The sequence below is a fragment of the Corvus hawaiiensis genome, chromosome 2 (genome assembly GCF_020740725.1).
Source record: "Corvus hawaiiensis isolate bCorHaw1 chromosome 2, bCorHaw1.pri.cur, whole genome shotgun sequence".
In the NCBI taxonomy this organism is placed as follows: Eukaryota; Metazoa; Chordata; class Aves; order Passeriformes; family Corvidae; genus Corvus; species Corvus hawaiiensis.
The window spans coordinates 102,814,907-102,830,033 of record NC_063214.1 but is presented as its reverse complement, the minus strand read 5'-3'; the positions used below and the strand labels follow the sequence as shown (position 1 = coordinate 102,830,033).

Sequence of the window (15,127 nt, the reverse complement as noted above, 5' to 3'; positions counted from 1 at the left end):
TAAAGGGTGCTGTGTGGGATGGGGCTAAAGAGAAACACAATTAAAATGTAATGGTTCTACTTCGGTATCTGCATCCTTATTTATTTTAAACCATCTTCAATGCTCTGATGAGTTTAAGTCTTCCTGTATCACATACTGTGCAAGCAGAAATATGTGAGTGAACTGTTGCCAATGGCTCTGAGCAAGCACTGGGCATGTTTCAGATTACACTGTGTTTTCTTGTTTGGATCTGATCTCCTTGCTAGGAGAGGCTGAGAAAGGCAGCTCTAGGGGATTTACTTCCAGCAGCAGCAGCAGCACATGATCCATCAATCGCGTGATTCTCACCACCGAGGACTAATGGGGAGGATGAAGAAAAAGTGAATGCTGTCTTGGGGAAGCAACAGCATTTTCTTCTGCTTGTGGGCCCCCTCCACCAGTCGAACATTTCATGGCTTCTCCAAGGTTAGAAACCTACTGCTGCCCAAACCGGGATGCAGCTACACAGCTAGTGATGAACTTCCAGCCTGAAGTCTTCTGCGGAGTCTGCATTGGCAGTGCCTCCATCAGTCTGCTACTGACCATCCTACAGCTCCTGCCGAAGAAGGGACAGAGCCCACGGAAGATGCCCAAAGCCTCCTCCTCCTCTACCATCCTTCTCCTTATCTCCATTTGTGACATCCTTGGAGGCTTAGGTAAGTGCCAGCTTGATGTCCCTTGCCATTGCTGTAACAGGTTCTTTTTGCTCTGAGGTACTACAGACAAATGAAGCTGGTGAGTGGACAGTAGAGATTTCTGAGGGAAGCATGCTGTATGTGTTCACAGGAAGATTTGGACTAAGTATGATCAGGAAATTATGAGTCTTTGGGGAGAAAGTTCTTGTTTAATAATCATAATGTGGAAGTGAAAGCTCTTGGCAAATCTACACCAAAATCTCTGCTTTAAAACCAGTTAAAATCTAGAATGGCAACTGGTTCTCAGAGTGAGGCACAAAGTGGAGGTGATGCAGCACACTGGAAACTAAATCTGACATTAAACATTTAGCCAGTCCATAGGAATGCATTTGAAAACCACTATCCTCTATCTTCTTAAATCCTTTTGGACCAAGTGTGCCTCTTGCTCATGTGCCAGCTGCTTCTCTTGGGCACATCATATTGACAGCAAATGAGTTTGACTTGCAGCTGCACACAGATCGTGCTGGACACAGGCTTTTGAAATGTGAGTAAAGCTACCTTATCAAGGACAACCTGCTGCCCAGACCCTGGCTGATAGTCTGGAGGAATAAACCAGCAGAGACTAAAACAGAATGCACGAGTCAAAATGAAACTAGTATTGAGCTAGTCCCATCAGTCATTTGGTCATTTTTCCCCTCAGTCACTTACTGCCAAACTGGGTATAAATTATCATGACGTGCTATGAAAATACAGGACACATTTGTTTCTATGGTAGCATTTCCCCCCCTCACATTAGGTAGTAGAAATAGTGCTGTTTTGTCTCACTCCTGGGAGCTGTGTGTGTATCTGTGTATCTGTGTGTCTGTGTTTCAGGTCTTTTCCCCTTTCATACCCAGCCAGGTTCTCTCACAGTACCTAATAAGTACCAATACTAAACCAAAGATTATAGGGGGAAATAAAGAAAGAGATATGGAAAATATGTATGTGCATACACCTGGAAAATGTCCTTTCAGTCAGGTGAAGACAACAATAGATAAAGTTATTTTTCTCCTTTCCTCTTTCACTGGCAAACTCAAACTAGTTATCCATTGTTGGTTTTGCATTAGACTCACTTCGATGGGTGGAAAACAGTTCATTCTTGGTGGGAAACATGGTCATTTTGTTGTTTCCTGTTGGTGCTTTATTTCAAGCAAACCCAGAAAACCTCACTAAAAAACTCTAAGTTTATTTTTAAAAAAGGTATTGTTCTTACGTAAATCAGAAGCACTGCTTTGTCCAGTCCTGTGACAGAAGGAAAAGAGCTGCTTGTAAAATGAAGGCAGAGAAAAGTGAAAAATAACTCTTCTGCAAGGAGGGCTTTTATAGAGAAGTGAATATCAGTGTATGAATATATGCCGGTAAATAGTTATTTAGTGTTCTGTGTCAATCTGTTAAATGCTACCCAGTTTATGTTAGGGAAGCATGTGACAGCATCTCTAAGTAAGTGAGATTCTAATCTATGTAACATTTTAAGTCCCAGCAGCTTCCGACTCTTGGAGCTACTGTCTCTGAGTGATTACACTGACATTTAAATAGCACAGTTGCCCCTGCTGTGCTCCTCTGCAGCCATTGCTTTCCTGTAGACACACAAAATCTGGGCTGCGATGTGAAATATGTGGCTAGGGAAAAGCATGTGACTCAAATCACACCAGCAGATTCAAAGCACTAATACATTTTTTTTCTTCAGGTATGATCTTCAGGTCAAGTGTATGGCTGGGCTTCCCAGGCTTCATAGCTGACATTTCTGTGTCAAACAGGACTGACGTGTGGCCTTCCACTTTCTGTGTGGGGAGTGCGGTAGGTACAGAGATCATCCCCCTTTTCTTCTGCTCCCAATTAAGGGTCCCTCCGCATGGGGAGTCTGAAAGGAAAACTGAGTCCAAAGGGCAATGTGACTATGAGTCAGAGCCTGGATATGATGGTTTCAGCCTCTGCCACACCCCTGCAAGTGCGTTCATGCCTCCCTCTGAGAGCCTGGGTCAGGGCGGGCAGGGTGGTGATGGTGCCATATGGTGTGTGTAAGGATGTAGGGCAACGCAGGTCAGACTGATCCCGGGAGTTCTGTGGTATTCACTCGTCACAGGAGTGCCAGGGGGTGGAATACACCAAAGTCAGAGGTGTGGAGCCATAAGCGTATAAGCAACCCCAAAGGGCTGTGAACCATTGTTTGGGTTTGTGCTGGCACAGCACCACAAGTGCCCCAGTGGCTCTGTCGCACTGGCAGCGCAAGGTTATCGTCTCTGTCAGAAACTGCAGCCTGTGTGGTGGCAGCAGGGACCTCCTGAAACCAGCAACTTGAGTAGCTCAAATTAGCTTTTGTGGATGAGAGTGTGTGTTTTAGACACAGAGGGACAACAGGATAAATATACTCAAAGCCACAAATGTGCTGGCAGAAGGTCTGTCCCTGCCATGCAGGATTTCAGCTCAGATAGCTGGGCACTCAATGACTGCATCAGGCCAAGTCTAATTAAGTGTCTTCTGGATTAAAACACAAGAATAAGAAAATGTAAATGCATTCCAAAAGTACAGATTGAAACTCAGTTCCAAATTTTACAATCAAAATACTGAGACATATAATTTGAGCTTACTGTACAAGAATAAAGGTCACAAATTTTACCAAAACATTGAGAATGACAAGTAAGACAGATCATCGCTTTACCCACATGCAATAGGAATGTAGGGTCCCCAATGAAATAATGCATGAGCAATAGCAATATTAACTTTGCAATTCAAAATTCACAATGTAGAAGGGGGTAGGTTGCATGAATAGAAAATTATACAGCTCCACTAGTTTTAAAATAAAACAATATGTGCCAGATTGAACTCACTGTGTTTTATATGCCTATATAATGGCAGTTTCAAACATGATAATGTTGTGCCAGGGACACAAATATAAATTGTATACATCTATCAATTCTCAATTCTATCACATGTGTTTAAGTTTTGCTTATTAGATACAAATGTTGTTTTTTTCTTTGAGGAAAAACCAGAAACCTCAATATCTTGCAGCAAGAATGTCCTATTCAAAACCTGTTCCTCCTCATGTTTCCCTCTCTGGCCCATAAAATATAAAAAAGTATTTTTAAGCATGACAGGGTACTATATGCAGACTGTTTTTCATTTGAATTTCAGGTTAGATGGTGAGGAGCATAGTGGTCTACCACAATTTTTATTTTCCCTTACTTAGGCTCCAGGAAAATACTGTAATTTAAGTAATTTTATATTTAGATTTAACTGTATTGGAATGAAAACTAACCCTTCTTTCACTCATTTTCCCTAACGTAATCTCATGTGAGTTAATAAAATGTTTCCGATTCTATTTTATTTTTCTTTTAGTACTATTGTTTTATTTCTCTTAACCACAAACCTATACAAACTCCAAATAGTGAGGCTTTTAGACATCTCCTTTCAATGGTTTGCAGGGGGTTTCCCTTTCAGGCACTGTAGCAAGATGTGTCATTTTGCTAAAAACTAAGATATCATATGAAGCTTTAGGGTTTAAGTGCATCTGATTTATATTATTTTTGGAGACAGTCTTGTCTGTGTTGGATTTTCTGGAAAGACTCTGCAGATTATTTTTGTATGTGTGTGTGTGTATGGGTAGTAAATTGTGCATTTTTCAACTGCAGCAAATATGTAAATATGATGATGAAGTTATGTGCTGAGTGCTATGGGTAAAGTGCATTAGAAGGAAGACTGGGATTTTATTTTTCTGCCTCCTGTGCACTAGAAAAATGTCATGGCGTTTGAATTAAATACTGAATAATTCATGCCACAAATTACTAGAGGTAGGGTCTACACCCATGGTGAAAGGAAATATTTCTCAGCTTGATTTGCCTTTTGGAGGAAGGAGTGCTAGATCTCTATTCACTGACATTTGGCTCAGTAACAAGTATGCTGATTTCCAGATGTAAAATGATGCTACTATGGAGCCCTGGTAAAGGATATTCAGATAAGAACTGAAAGACGGCTTGGAGGGAAGATAACATGAATATTAAAACAGTCCCAGACTATTATAAACAGCCAGCTCCTATGGGGAAGAAATGTGGAATTTATATACAGTGGCAAAGTAAGGTCACTTATCTTATATAAGCTCGTGGGAAAAATGCATAGGGTCAGCTCAAGAATGCTGTGATATTTAGCTTGACTTGAACCTGTTTCCTTTGGATTTTTGTTGAAGAAATCAGCCAGGGAGTTCAGTAGGGATATTTTTCCAGAGAGTGAGTGATTTTCTCATTAATGGTCTTTTATTCTTAATAACCATCTTGTGCTTGAAGAAAATACCCATCACATGCAGAACCCACAAATGCATAGGCACACTGTGGTTATGACTAACATCAGTTATATTTTTGTGCCTCAGCTACTGAGAAAAAACTGAAATTTTAACCTAAAATTAAAACATCCTTGCTATAAATTTCTGTGGGCTTACAACATTCAGGTTAGGAATGGAGAGGTAAATGACAGGTTTTCTAAATCAGAAAATAAGCTGTGAAAGCAAATGCTGTTCAGCTTACCTATGACTTGACCCATAGGCTACAACAATGCTGTTCCTGTGATTTTGAGTAAGATTTCATACTTCATAATCTCATCTGGAAAATACACACATTTAAAGAACAAATCACCAGGCCAAAGGTTAGAGTCCCTTCCCTGCCCCAGTGGTACTGGAGAAGCAGCTGTGACATTTGGCACTTCTTTCCCCTCTAGATGTGGATCCAGCTGTTATATAGCGCTGGCTTCTGGTGGTTGTTTTGCTATGCTGTTGATTCTTACTTGGTGGTGAGAAGATCAGCTGGACTGAGGTACCAGAGTTAAAGCTCTGAATTTGTTTTTCCCCTCCAACACTGTATGTCTCTGTCTGCAGCTGTCTAAGGGTATAAGTGAGGCTTGTACAACCATCTGATGTTCGTACCATAGGGGTGAATGGTGTTCTAAGTGCTTAAATAGCCAGGGCAATGCTCAGATACTGATTTATGTCCAACTTGAATTTAAATGTAACTGAATCCATTCAACCTTTGGATAAATATGGAGCAAATTGTGGTCTATAAACTTTATGTCAATGAGATGACTATTTTTGTCCCTGCTCTGTATCCGAAATTGATTCTTGCAGCAAAAAAAATAGTGTTATCCTGAAAATGAAAAATTCAGAGGGGTAAAGTGCTGAATTTCATACAGTTAATTTCGTATAGTTAATTCCATTTTTTTTTCTTTTTCTCTGATTTTTTTTATCCATTTCTCAGTGAGGGTGGTCATTATTGCCCTTCCGATCACACTTCCAAAGTCCCTCAGAAAAAAATATGTATTTACTATATATTTTTCTGCAATGCCTGTGACGAAAGAACTTAAACCTTTTGGAAAGTACCATACTTTAATGCCAGACAGAAAATATAATATGTCTCTAAGTTGTTTGTTAGAAGAGCAAAATAACCTTCAGTTGCTGCTGCTAAATGTGCAATTACGCGACTCTGTTCCCAGATGATAGAGAGCAGTCAGGTACTAAGGATATGGTTCTTCTGCAGGTGTAACCAAAATGGGGCTTTTTGAGTTAACTTTAGACTGTTGAGGATAAACCTGATTTTGTAAAGTCCCATAGTTCTAGTCAAACAGCTGGGACCTGCCTCCTTCCCCCACCCCTGTTGACCAAAAAACTCATGAGTATTTGGGCTTGATTCTAAGATCAGAGTAAACACCAAAAGACTTTCTACAAACACAGGTCTGAATCTCCCTAAGACAGGAGCAGTATCCAGCTCTGAAAGTTAAACATAATTTTCTTCAAATCACAAAAGCTCCATTCTTAAATTTTAATCTGCTAATTTGCTCTCTGCAAGAGAAAATAAAGATGCAGGGGTTCCTTCTTAAGAGTAGGGAAGAAGTCTTGTCCTCTTCACCTTATGGGGTGGAGGGGACCGGACTTCTATGTGCAAGGCTGAATGACTGCTTTGGCTCATTCTTTTTCTGAAGGACGGCCACCACCCACCAGCTTTCCTTAGTTTAATGTACTGCCAGTGTTGTTCTGCACCATTTCCTATCTGTAAAGCTCTTTTTCAGTGAGGGTCCTATTTTTACATTGCAATGTGGGAAGTGTAAGGTTCGATATCTTTAATCGTGCCTGTGGTGTTTGATGCCTGCAGTACGATTGTGCTGTACCACATGATGACATGGGGCCTCGCAGTGATGCTCTGCGTGGAAGGGATTGCTCTGCTTTACTACCCTTCTCTCTCCAGGTAAGCAGGCTCTGGGAACAGACTGTGAAATCGTGGCACTCTCTGGTCATTTGAATGTCTTTTGGTCAGCTTTAGAGACAGAAATTCAAAAGCTGAGCATTTTGATCTTTGCCAAGGATGTCCCACTGAGTCAGTGAGTATGCTCAAAATACCTGCCTGGGCTTCAGGGGGCCCTGAAGAAATATGCCAGGCAATACAGGCACTTGGGCATGCTGTGATACAGCTTCTGCTATGAGCCACCCTTCTCCTGCTCCTGGTTTTAGCTTTCCTTTCAATTTGAGAAAAATACACAGACAGTGCATGTTAAAAATCAACTCTGTGTCCCATGTGAACTGGTGGTAAAGGTCGATGAATTAAAAGTTTTGCATCTGTTTGCTTCATTCCTTTTTTTTTTTTTTTTTAAAGTTAAAGGTGACATAGATAGAATAGCCAGAACTGTCAGCTGTGGGGAAAAATATTGCATAATCTTTTAATGATTTCTTTTCAGCTGTGAAAATGGCTTGGAACATGCAATCCCACATTACATCACGACCTATGTCCCACTCTTGCTAGTGCTTGTGGCCAACCCAATCCTGTTTAGGAGGACAGTATCAGCAGGTATGTTCCTAATGGCCAGCATCCATCAGTCTGTGTTATTTAGCAACATAGTAATAGTGTAGAAAGTCGTGACTTTGTACTCAGTGATGTGGGACAGCTCCTTGTTAAATCACAAAGATACAGCAAAGGGTGGGAAGCAGTTGCCTACTGAAATGAAGACACCATTTTCATGGGGAATTTTCCCTAGAGACACACTCTGATTACACACTCAAGCTATTCTGTTATTAACCTCTACTGCAGATTGGCAAAGGTGTTTCCATGTTACTTGATTTAAAGAATTTGAGCGATGTACAGTTGATGCTTAACTCTACTGTAGTTTTGGTACCAACCTTGAATTTGGAATGTAATTTATTCTCGTTGGTGAGATCTGAGAGTTGATTTAACTTCTCAGCAGCCCTAGAGCAAAAAAAGCAATAAAATGTGATCAGAATTTTGTGTCTTCTGATTCTGAGATTATGAAACAAATGGGAATTGTACACAACTCAGATGGGATCTTGAGGTTCCAGTTTAATTTATTATCCAGGGCTTGGAAGAAATGAGACTGAAAAAAAGCCACAGATTCAATGCATTCTTTGCATGTAATATGATCAGTGCTAGATGTTTGCAGTACCTGAATTTATCTACACATTGATTATATAAAACAGCTGGAGAAAATCTGGTATTCTCAGTTCAGTCTTTATACCATCCATCCTCTGTCCCTCAGTCATAATCATTTTCAAAGAAGCAGTTGTTCTTTTTAAAAACTGTCCCCATAAAAAGTTGTTTGTTGTATATTTGTTTGTGCATTTGTATTTTCCTTGTGATATCTGAACAGCATGTGGCATAAGTTTTTTTTGCTGACATTACATCTTTGAGTTACAGATGTGTAGCTAATGCTGTATCGGGGACACAATGAAAAACAACGTGCATAATAGGATAGAAGGTATTCTATTTAAACATCACATGATAAGTATATAATTATATCACACATTATATAGAAGGTACACTCTACCTTTTGTTATAAAATAGGAATATGTCGACCATACTATTTAATATTGTCAGTGGGATTGAGAGAAAAAAACCCCACCTAGTGGGATATCTTTTATTTTAGGAATGCAGCTGTGTGTAATTATTTTCCGTTAGTATTAGGCTATATGTGAGATTCCTTGAAAATGGTCCTTCCAGCTCTGAACAGCTGCTGGAGACAAATCCATCCATTCCTTAGCTCCCTCTTTCAGGCCTCTATCTTCTGGATTTTTGTGTCTAAGCTAACAAGATGTGCATATATTAATGAACATAATTGTATACTTTTCAGTTGCCTCCTTACTGAAAGGGAGACAGGGGATTTACACAGAGAATGAAAGACGTCTGGGGACAGAGATCCAGATGCGCTTCTTCAAAATTATGCTGGTGTTTGTTATTTGGTAAGAGGTGCATTATTTTGTTTTAAACTGCCTTTTTCCCAGAGGGAGAGAGTCAGGGACAAGAGTGAAGACTGATAGGTTGCTTCATTTGTTTGTCTTTATGCTTGGAAGGGAAGGTATCTAAGGAAGAAGCAGTTCTAAACTAGTTCACAGAGGAGTTGAATCACTCCTGTAACATCACGAGGCTGTGAGGAAATGATTAAATGTTTAACCAACAGAAAAGCAAAAGCAACAAGAAACAATAGCAAAAAATTCCCAGTAGGTTGGGCATAGACTGAAGCTGTCTGGTACAGCAGGCTCCCAGCTCTGTGGGCTGATAGATGGCTTTCTGTAATCAGCATATCTCAGAGCCTCTTGTCACCAAACACATCACTGAAAACCTACAATAAATGTGCTTCTGAGTCTGGCTTCATGGCTCTGACTATGATCGTACAATGCAGCCACCTCTGTGCTCTGCAGTTCTCAAGTGTCTGAAAAAACCATGGATATTGACTGAAAATAAAGGAAATGACAGAAAAGAAAACTCTGCACGATTGTGTGTGAAATTTTTTATTACTTAATCTTTTTTTTTTTAATATTCTGTCTTCCTCCATGAAAATAGTACTTTGGCATAGGACAGAAAAGTGGTAGGGAGGAGTGGAGTGGGACAACAAGAAATGGTCCTGTAGCAGTGAAATGAGTGGGCCAAACTTAGCAGTCTCTACATCTACTTAACTTTTTTATACACAGGTGTATTAATGCATGTTCCATTGCTTTAAAAGGTTGAGCAGGGACAAAGGCTGCCTCTTTTATCTTCTCTTGGCTGCTGTCTGCTGGAGTGCTCTGAGAGGAAATTATTGTCTTTTGGGGAGGATAGCAGTCTTCTTGGCTTGGAAGTGAAGTTTCCAATGTGAAGGTTGGGGTAGCCAGCATAGAAGGGAGTGAGGGACAGCAGGATCCTCCATCATGGCTTCCTGGAAATTTCTGAAATAATAAGGAACAGAGATGCAGCCAAGCTCTCAGGGCTGTGGAAAGAAAGCCCAGAGGCACCACAGAAGTGCATTGCAACCTAAGGAATGGTGGCCAGCTCGATTATCTGGTAACAAGAGTGAAAGGAAAGGCCAATTTCCCATGGACGTTGTGGGGACATTTGTTTATTTCCATTCTGTCTCATTCTGGGCTTTCCTAATAAAAAATAAAATCACAGCTCTGGTTTAGGATTTCGCTCTAATAAAACATAAGCTTTGGAATGTAAAAACTTTCTCAAAGGTTGCTGGAGGGAAAGACTGAGGCAGTCTCATCTCAGAAGCATAGGGAAGATTGCCTTCCATCCCAGAAGTCAAATATGGAATGCTTTAGTCAAAGACAACAGGTTGGGGCAACACAGGATAGAAGAGATGCCTACAGATTTGAGAGGGGAGAGCAGGAGGTTTTACATTGTGATAAAAATATAATTGTGCAAAGGACATATATAAAACCTCTTAGAAAGTATGACATAGATGCTGATGGTTTACTTTCTGAAGCTGCAGTGCAACTGTAAAGAAATGCTCGTCTCCCTGTTTAGAACTTACAGCCATTTGCTATAATCTCTATTTAGTGTAGAACATAATTTCTTTTACCAAATCAGGCTTGATTATGCTCATCCTTATTTGGAAACAGATATTACCTTTATTCAAAATAATTGTTAGCATTTTCAAGGATTTAAAAGTCAACTTTCTCATTGCTTTATAGTGTTTTCTAATGGACATTTTGGAAGTCTTTACTCTAACCCTGAAATTTTAACTCCAGCTGGAAATCCTGCAGCCTTTTAAAAGTGCATGTGTTTGGGTTCCTTGTCTGTGAGCACAACTCTTCTAAGGCACGAGCAAAAGAAATCAGCATGCATGATGTTCCCATTTTAGATCACACTTCCTTCTCAGTTTTATTCTGCAATTTACTGTTCTGCAGCAAGTTAAAATTTTCAAATTTTTTTTTCTTTTTTTCATATTGATTTATATTGTCTAGGCCTGGGCGAGTAGGTGAGTGTCTGGTCCCTGATCATGATCTTAGAGACCTCCTGGTCCCTTCAGATTGAGATTTAACAAGAAATCCAAGCATGTTGGGCTCAATCATCTTAGAGGTCTTTTCTAACCTTAATGATTCCATGATTACAAAAATCTTACTGTCCTTATAATGATTTTAATTTCTATAATTTGAAGGTAAAGCGTATTTTACATGCACATACATATGTAACTGTCCTTTTCTTCTTTGCTCCTCCCATAGCTGGTCATCCAATATCATCAATGAGACCCTTTTGTTCTATCTCGAAATGCAGCCAGATATCAATGAAATGCCCCTGAAAAACCTCAGAAGTGCTGCACTGATCACCTGGATTATAATGGTGGGTCAGCTGTGACATTGTTTAGTCTTAGAAATCACTGTTGTAAGACTGGTGGAACAGCCCCAGGATAGTGTGTGGTTTATGATTTGAGGGATATAAACACTCTGAAAATCAAGGAAGAAAAGCAGAAAGTAAGAGAAATGAACGAGCAGTCGATGAGAGTGCTTTTCACATGTAAACTTTGCCAAAAATGTCCTAGAGGCCAAATTTTTCCCCCATTTACTGGAGTATGCATTCTCTGTGTGAGAGATCGCTACCCATTTTAAGATCCAGAACAAATAACTACAGTGATTTCTAGCCTAACCTTGCTAAACTCTGCCGTAATGCAAGCTGCAAAGTTTTAGCACACAGTTCCTGAAGGTTTCCCAATTAAATGAGGATTTCATGGAAATTCTCTGTTTGCAACTAGGGTGGGGTTTTTTTATTAAAAGAATTATTGCATCTTATGTCATGACATTTGGATCATTATTTGGGAACAAATAGGTAAAAAATCATTCACACAAGACACCAAAAATAGCTGTGAGATGCTGGTCTCTTACTGTACCCTCTTTTCTCCTATAAGAATATTTGACAAGGGATTTTTCAGAGGTGACAGTGCAGATTCATTTTCCAAGAGAATTTATTCTGGAGCTGTTCAATAGGTGTAAGGCCTGAGCATGCTTTGTGTAATTAAGCATTTGAGCAGTTTGGTATTGAAAGATTAAGCGATGCAAGTGATGTGATACCACCTCCTTCTCCTCTGACAACGAGTGAACACATTCATGTGACAGGGACCTTGCTCTTCCTCACCTGGAGAGCAAGAGGTCAAGTCTGGGGACTGACCTATGATTTTAATTAGTTATAAAAATAATTTCCTTCTTTTCCTATGAGAAAAATGGAAGCAGCTAAAGCCATTAATTTGTTAAGCATCTCATGGCACTGGGAACAGAAACAAATTTTTTGGTGATCACTTGGGATTTTCTTTTTCAGTGCCTCTCCCCGTTTTTCCATCCCACTTTGATGGACATTTTCACTGGTTCAAGAATCAAAGCAATTCCAGACAGATCAATTCCTGCTATTTTTAAAAGCTTGACTGTCTATGCTAGTGTCTCCTCTCATATATTTGACTTGGCTTGTAATGAAAAATATATGTGCTTTTGTGAATAAAGAAAGTCTAGAGCTTGTGGGGAAAGTTAAAAACACACCAAGGGGTTGACTAGCTAAACTTCATGCTAGAAAATCATTTGGTGCTTACTGCTTACTGTTATGGCCTCAGCATTTTGGAAAACAGGTCATGGTATTTTTCTCTTATCTGTTTATGTCTGTGATGGCCACAACACACATTTTTTATTTGTGTGCAAGTAGCTTATTTTTAAGTCAGCAATCATTCAGTGAAAGGAAAGTTTTTAAAACATGCAAAGCATTTTACTGGAGTTGAGGATGAAGACTTCCTTGCTGGTGTAACTCCTGCTGCACTTCTCTTTCCTAGGGGGTTCTTAATCCCATGCAGGGCTTTCTCTTCACGTTAGCTTTCTATGGCTGGACAGGATGGAGAGTGGACCTGAAATGGCGAAAAAGAGAAATACCCTGGGAATCTATGTCCTCATCAACTGTGGGGGAAAATGCCTATCCCTCACCAGTGAACTACCAAAGCAACATCCATGATTCCAAGAAGATCTTGACAACTGACAGCCAGCAGACTGATGAGGCCATAACCATGTTGTCTGAAGCTAACACCAGCAGTGATGAGAGATTAACCAGAAGCTCTCCCATCTACCAGGGCTGGTAGTTTTCATGTGCAGAGCTGGATCTAACTTTTCCTGGATCTAACTTTTCACATTGTCAATACTCACAAAGCCACGTCAATGTGTGAATCACTGCATACTCTGGAATAAGGTTTGTGCTCAATGGCTTGATGTTATTTCCTGTAACTTGTGAGACTGTGTGAGAGAGTGTGTGAGAGATATGGTTTATGTCTTCATTCGCCTTCTAGGAGACACATGAACAGGTATAAAGGCTTGAACCTTTTTCAGCAGGAGTATATCTCTGCAAAGATATTTCTTACTTATGATTAATTTTCATTCATTTTGTTTTAATCTCTCTTGTAACTTCCTTATGGTAGAAGAGTCTTTTGTTTAAATAAATGGACTATTAATATGTTGGGTTTTTAAATGTGTTGCCTTGCTTGTCTTGCTCAGCATAAAATTCCTCACCCAGAATTACAGCTCTAGGATTTCTGAGGCACCATTTCCAGCCTTGCCAGTCTGGTAAAGCATGAGTGACAACAAACTCTGACTTAAGCACAAATATTTCCTGTTTGTGTAGACTTTCACTGACATAGTCTTCTTTCAGCTTGTTTATGTGAATTTTTGGTGTGGTTTTATTTAGGGAGCTGAAAGGCTTTATTTTAAAAAATGGAGCCGAGCACAGGCTCCACAAACACTTCAGAACAATGATTCCAGTTCAGATTCAAGAAAAAATAAACCGTCAAACTATCTTTTAGTATGGATTCAGTTTGACCCTTATGTGTACTTCCCTAACAGGACTGTGACTGCTGGGGCAGGTGCATTAAGAAATGACATTTGCATAAAACACTTTGATGCTCCGAGTGTTCATCGTAAAACAGAACAAGTAGAATCAATAATCCATTCTCTGAGGGGTACTCTATTTTATACCTTCATGGGCTGAATGAAGAGACATTAAATCTATTTGCCCTCTCTTCTCAGATACACCCCTCTTTTTGTGCAGTGCCCCAGGTACCTACATCCAAACAATTGCCCAGACCTGCTGAAAGTTAAGAAAAAAGGATGACCATGTCTACCCTAAGCTTTTGACTTCATATCAAAAGTAGAAGTGATATGATTTGTCTGCTTGTGCTGGAAGCTGTTTACAGCACAGTTTGACCAATGGCATGGTGGAAGCCCCTTGAGCCCAAGTAATCACCCTCTCTTTCTTCAGCATGTGACCAGGGCTGGGCTTTAAATCCTGCTCACATCCACTTTGGCTGAACTTTCTTGGCTGTTCCTACTTTTCTTTTCCAACACAATTCAGTTTCAGCTATTGTAAAAAAATTTTTTAAAAAAATCAGTATTATTATGATAATATTTTAATTTTTATTATTATTATTTATTAATAATAACAACAACAATGATAATAATAATAATAATAAAGACAGCTGAAAGGTTAATGCAATAATAACATGAAGCTTGAGTTCCTGGGTTACTCAGGGAAGTCCTGGGGTGGTTAGACATTCAAGATCAGCAGAAACAATACTGGAAAACATTGATTAGTTAATTTAAATAAATGGGCTTCTCGAGCTAATTGTTTGATACAAAGGTGTTAAACAATGATTGGACAACTATTTAGGAAGATAATTACAGAGCTGTGGCTGGTTTGTAGCAAATCTTTTACATTGTGCCCTGTGGAAACCTTTGTGGCTTTATGGCTTTTCATTGCTGCTCTTGGTGTCAGAACTACTGGCGGATCACCAGACCCTTTCTTTTCATCACAGTTATTTGTTACCTTCCAAAGTATGAAGAGACAGCACACAGACTTATGAGCAGATTATACTGAGCCTTTTGAAACAGAGACCACTTTTCAGTGCAATAGTTGTCACAGCTGGGGTCAAAAGAGCAGGAAAAAGGTGGAGGCGGAATTGTTAGTAAACCTTTTCACATGCTGTGGTCTGGGCCCAGCTGCAAAACCTAAAACCAAAATAAACAGTCTCTGGCTTCACAGGAATAATTATGTGGCACGAAAGCACTTGGGACGTGAGAGGCTGTAGCAAGAGGCCCTGTGAGATGACTGAATGACTTATCCCTCCCTCCCGTCACTGCTCCAGGGCACATGTGTGGGACAGGGACAAGTGGGGTGGCC

The 15,127-nt window shown here is 39.9% G+C and overlaps 1 protein-coding gene across 1 annotated transcript; it reads left to right on the top strand.

The window, feature by feature from the left end:
• Window positions 1-267: 267 nt before the first annotated feature.
• On the top strand, window positions 268-13,423 carry GPR143 (G protein-coupled receptor 143). The gene is made up of 8 exons (XM_048328946.1): window positions 268-674; window positions 2,380-2,489; window positions 5,397-5,491; window positions 6,821-6,913; window positions 7,401-7,510; window positions 8,805-8,913; window positions 11,155-11,272; window positions 12,741-13,423. Exons 1-8 carry the CDS (start codon window positions 431-433, stop codon window positions 13,038-13,040), a joined length of 1,179 nt encoding a protein of 392 aa, XP_048184903.1. The 5' UTR covers window positions 268-430; the 3' UTR covers window positions 13,041-13,423.
• Window positions 13,424-15,127: the final 1,704 nt, after the last annotated feature.

Coding starts and splice junctions, on each gene's coding strand:
- GPR143 (XM_048328946.1), top strand. CDS start 431: ATGGCTTCTCCAAGGTTAGAAACCTACTGCTGCCCAAACCGGGATGCA. Junction 2,490..5,396: donor CTTTCTGTGTGGGGAGTGCG/GTAGGTACAGAG, acceptor TTTCCCCTCTAG/ATGTGGATCCAGCTGTTATA. Junction 7,511..8,804: donor TAGGAGGACAGTATCAGCAG/GTATGTTCCTAA, acceptor TATACTTTTCAG/TTGCCTCCTTACTGAAAGGG.